The 2,800-nt window shown below is 40.6% G+C and overlaps 1 protein-coding gene across 1 annotated transcript in view; it reads left to right on the top strand.

Annotated features, from left to right (window-relative positions):
* LOC111727590 (nuclear receptor coactivator 2-like) overlaps positions 1 to 2,796 on the top strand; it is a gene marked incomplete at its 3' end in the record, with an annotated part of 7,648 nt that extends 4,852 nt beyond the window's left edge. The window contains exons 3-4 of the mRNA XM_023517561.1: positions 570 to 717; positions 2,448 to 2,796. Of these exons, the coding sequence (XP_023373329.1) occupies positions 570 to 717; positions 2,448 to 2,796 (497 nt within the window). The remainder of the gene's footprint in view (positions 1 to 569; positions 718 to 2,447) is intronic.
* Positions 2,797 to 2,800: the final 4 nt, after the last annotated feature.

Raw genomic sequence — 2,800 nt, 5'->3', positions numbered from 1 at the left:
AAACTCAAACCCTTGGGCTTAAGCGATTCTCTTGCCTCAGCCTCCCAGGTTGCTGGGACTACAGGTGCCCGCCACAACACCCAGCTATTTTTTTTGTTGCTGAAGTTGTCATCATTTACCTGCCTGGGCTGGGTTCGAACCCAGCTTCCTCAGTTTGTGTGGCTGGTGCCAGGCCAGAGCTTATTGATATTTTGAGTGAAAAGTAAATGTAGTTTTAAAAATATTAATGTGTTAACTGGGTATAATGGCTCATGCCGGTAATCCTAGTGTTTTGGGAGGTGGAGCTGGGAGGATTGCTTAAGGCCAGACGTTTGAGGCTGTAGTGAGCTGTGATCATGCCACTGCTCTTGTGTCTGGGCAGCAAAGCTAGACCCTGTTTCCAAATATAGATTTGAGAGAGACAGAGAAAGAATTTTACATCCTGAATTATTACTTGTAACTCTTTAGCATGCTGGAAGGAAACTATGAGGCTGTGGTCCTTCATGAAGTTTATCAGTTACTAAGTCTCGTCCTCCTCCCAGCCTCCATGTCTTTTTCTAAACATGCCTTCTGTCCTTGCTTGCCCGCAGTTCTGAGACAAGGCCTGGCGTTCAGTCAGATCTACCGCTTTTCCTTGTCCGACGGCACTCTCGTTGCTGCGCAGACAAAGAGCAAACTCATCCGCTCCCCGACGACTAATGAGCCTCAGCTTGTAATTTCTTTACATATGCTTCACAGGTAAGCCTGGTCCCAAGAAATCATTTTCCCTTGCCAGCTCTTCGGGTTTGTTAAACACTTTTAAAATATAAAGTTAATTTGTTATGAAATAAAGACTAAATAAAAGACAACTCGTAACAACCCTCTTTATCCATGGGTTCCACATCCAAGGATTCAGCCAATTGCAGACAGGAAATAGTTGGAGGAAAGAGAGTAAAAAATGTTGAATTTAAAAGTACTGTATAACAACTATTTACATAGCTTTTACATTGTTATTAGCTATTATAAGTAATCTGGAAGTGATACAAAGTACTGGGAAGGACTTCTGTCGGTTATATGCAAATGATACATTATTTTTATTAGAGACTTGAGCCTCTGTGGGTTTAAGACCCAGCAGGAAGAGCACAAGCCTAGCTCTGACTTTGCTTGGACATGACTGGCTGTACACTGAAGAAGGAAAATGATCAGCTCTTAGTAGTGACATGTGTCAGACAGGAGTATTGGTGCCCAGTATTATGATTTTTGCTCCTGTATATTTAAAACTCTCAAATGTATATACTTAGAATATTTTAGATGTTTCCCATTTTTAAACTTTTTTAAAGTTCAAATTAACTTTTTGACAATAGACTTTAAATTGAAAGGTAATAAACATTTTTATAAAAAGGGGAAGTAAAGTAATTGAATTTTTTTAAAATAAATGTCATAAACCAGATTGTTTTAGAGCATACTTTTAGGAAATCAATTAAATCTCAGGTTACATAAATATTTATGTATATGCTATATAAAACTTTATGAAGTACTATCAAAAGAGATATAAAGTTGCTCTGGCCGCAGAGTCCTATTCACTTTCTTAGGAATTAAAAAAAAAAGATCAGGCAGCCCTGTTTGCCATCCGTTAATAAATCTGACCTCAAACTGAAACAATTTGAAGTTATTACAGATGTGGCAGATTTCATCCACCTGACTGAAGGCTGATGTCTAACAATTTGAGAACCTGTTTTATTTGGATTTGTGAACGCATTTGGTAACTTACAAGTGACTGCCAAGACTGTGAATTAAAGTTCATAGGGCTTATAAAGTCATTTTCCGCAGAAAACCTGCTTATAGTCACCAGTAAGGAGATGGGCTGGAGTTGCCCGAGAGGAAGGTCATAAGATCACAAACCAAGGCACCTCCTGTGTTGTTGGCTCTGGCTTGCAGTGGGGTGAGCAGGTGCATGGGAGTCTATTAGACAAGATGATCTATTCTCAAGGAGTTTGAGTCATTCTGCTGGTTCTAGAACTGGCTGTTTCTCTAACAGTTAGGGATAAGTTTTTCCCCCTAAATTTGTTGTTTATCTTTAGCCAAGTAGAACATGCCAGAGTTCTCCAGGCTTATGAATGTATCTATTGTTAGGAATTGTAATCTCTGGCAAAGAATTGTAGTCAGCTCTGTTGGGGTCATTTATTTAAGACAGTACATGCTCTCAGTTGCTTTTGAGGAAGATACATTATGAAATTGGAACCTTGCTAACATCTATCTAGTAGCTGCTATTTCAGTATGGCAGTAGTCAAATTTAAACACATCCCCTCTGCAAAACCACAGATACCTTAATGAAAAACGTCCCACTTGGTCCAAAGCTGTACATGTTCAGTCTTGTCCATAATGGCACATGGTTTCATCAAAGTGTTGTCTATCCTTTACATGTCTGTTGTCTGTCCTTTTAAAGGAGGCAATCTTCTTATATATTTCTTTATTTCCTTATTATACAGAGAGCAGAATGTATGTGTAATGAATCCGGATCTGACTGGACAAGCGATGGGGAAGCCATTGAATCCAATTAGCTCTAGCAGCCCTGCCCATCAGGTCATGTGTGGGAACCCAGGTCAGGACATGACCCTCAGTAGCAATATAAATTTTCCTATAAATGGCCCAAAGGAACAAATGGGCATGCCTCTGGGCAGGTTTGGTGGCTCTGGGGGAATGAACCACGTGTCAGGCATGCAGGCAGCCACTCCTCAGGGTAGTAACTATGCACTCAAAATGAACAGCCCCTCACAGAGCAGCCCTGGCATGACTCCAGGACAGCCCAACTCCATGCTCTCACCACGACATCGCATGAGCC

Source organism: Otolemur garnettii, unplaced genomic scaffold (assembly GCF_000181295.1).
Source record: "Otolemur garnettii isolate 467f Iridium unplaced genomic scaffold, OtoGar3 scaffold00113, whole genome shotgun sequence".
Taxonomy (NCBI): Eukaryota; Metazoa; Chordata; class Mammalia; order Primates; family Galagidae; genus Otolemur; species Otolemur garnettii.
This window is presented reverse-complemented; position numbering and strand designations above follow the sequence as displayed.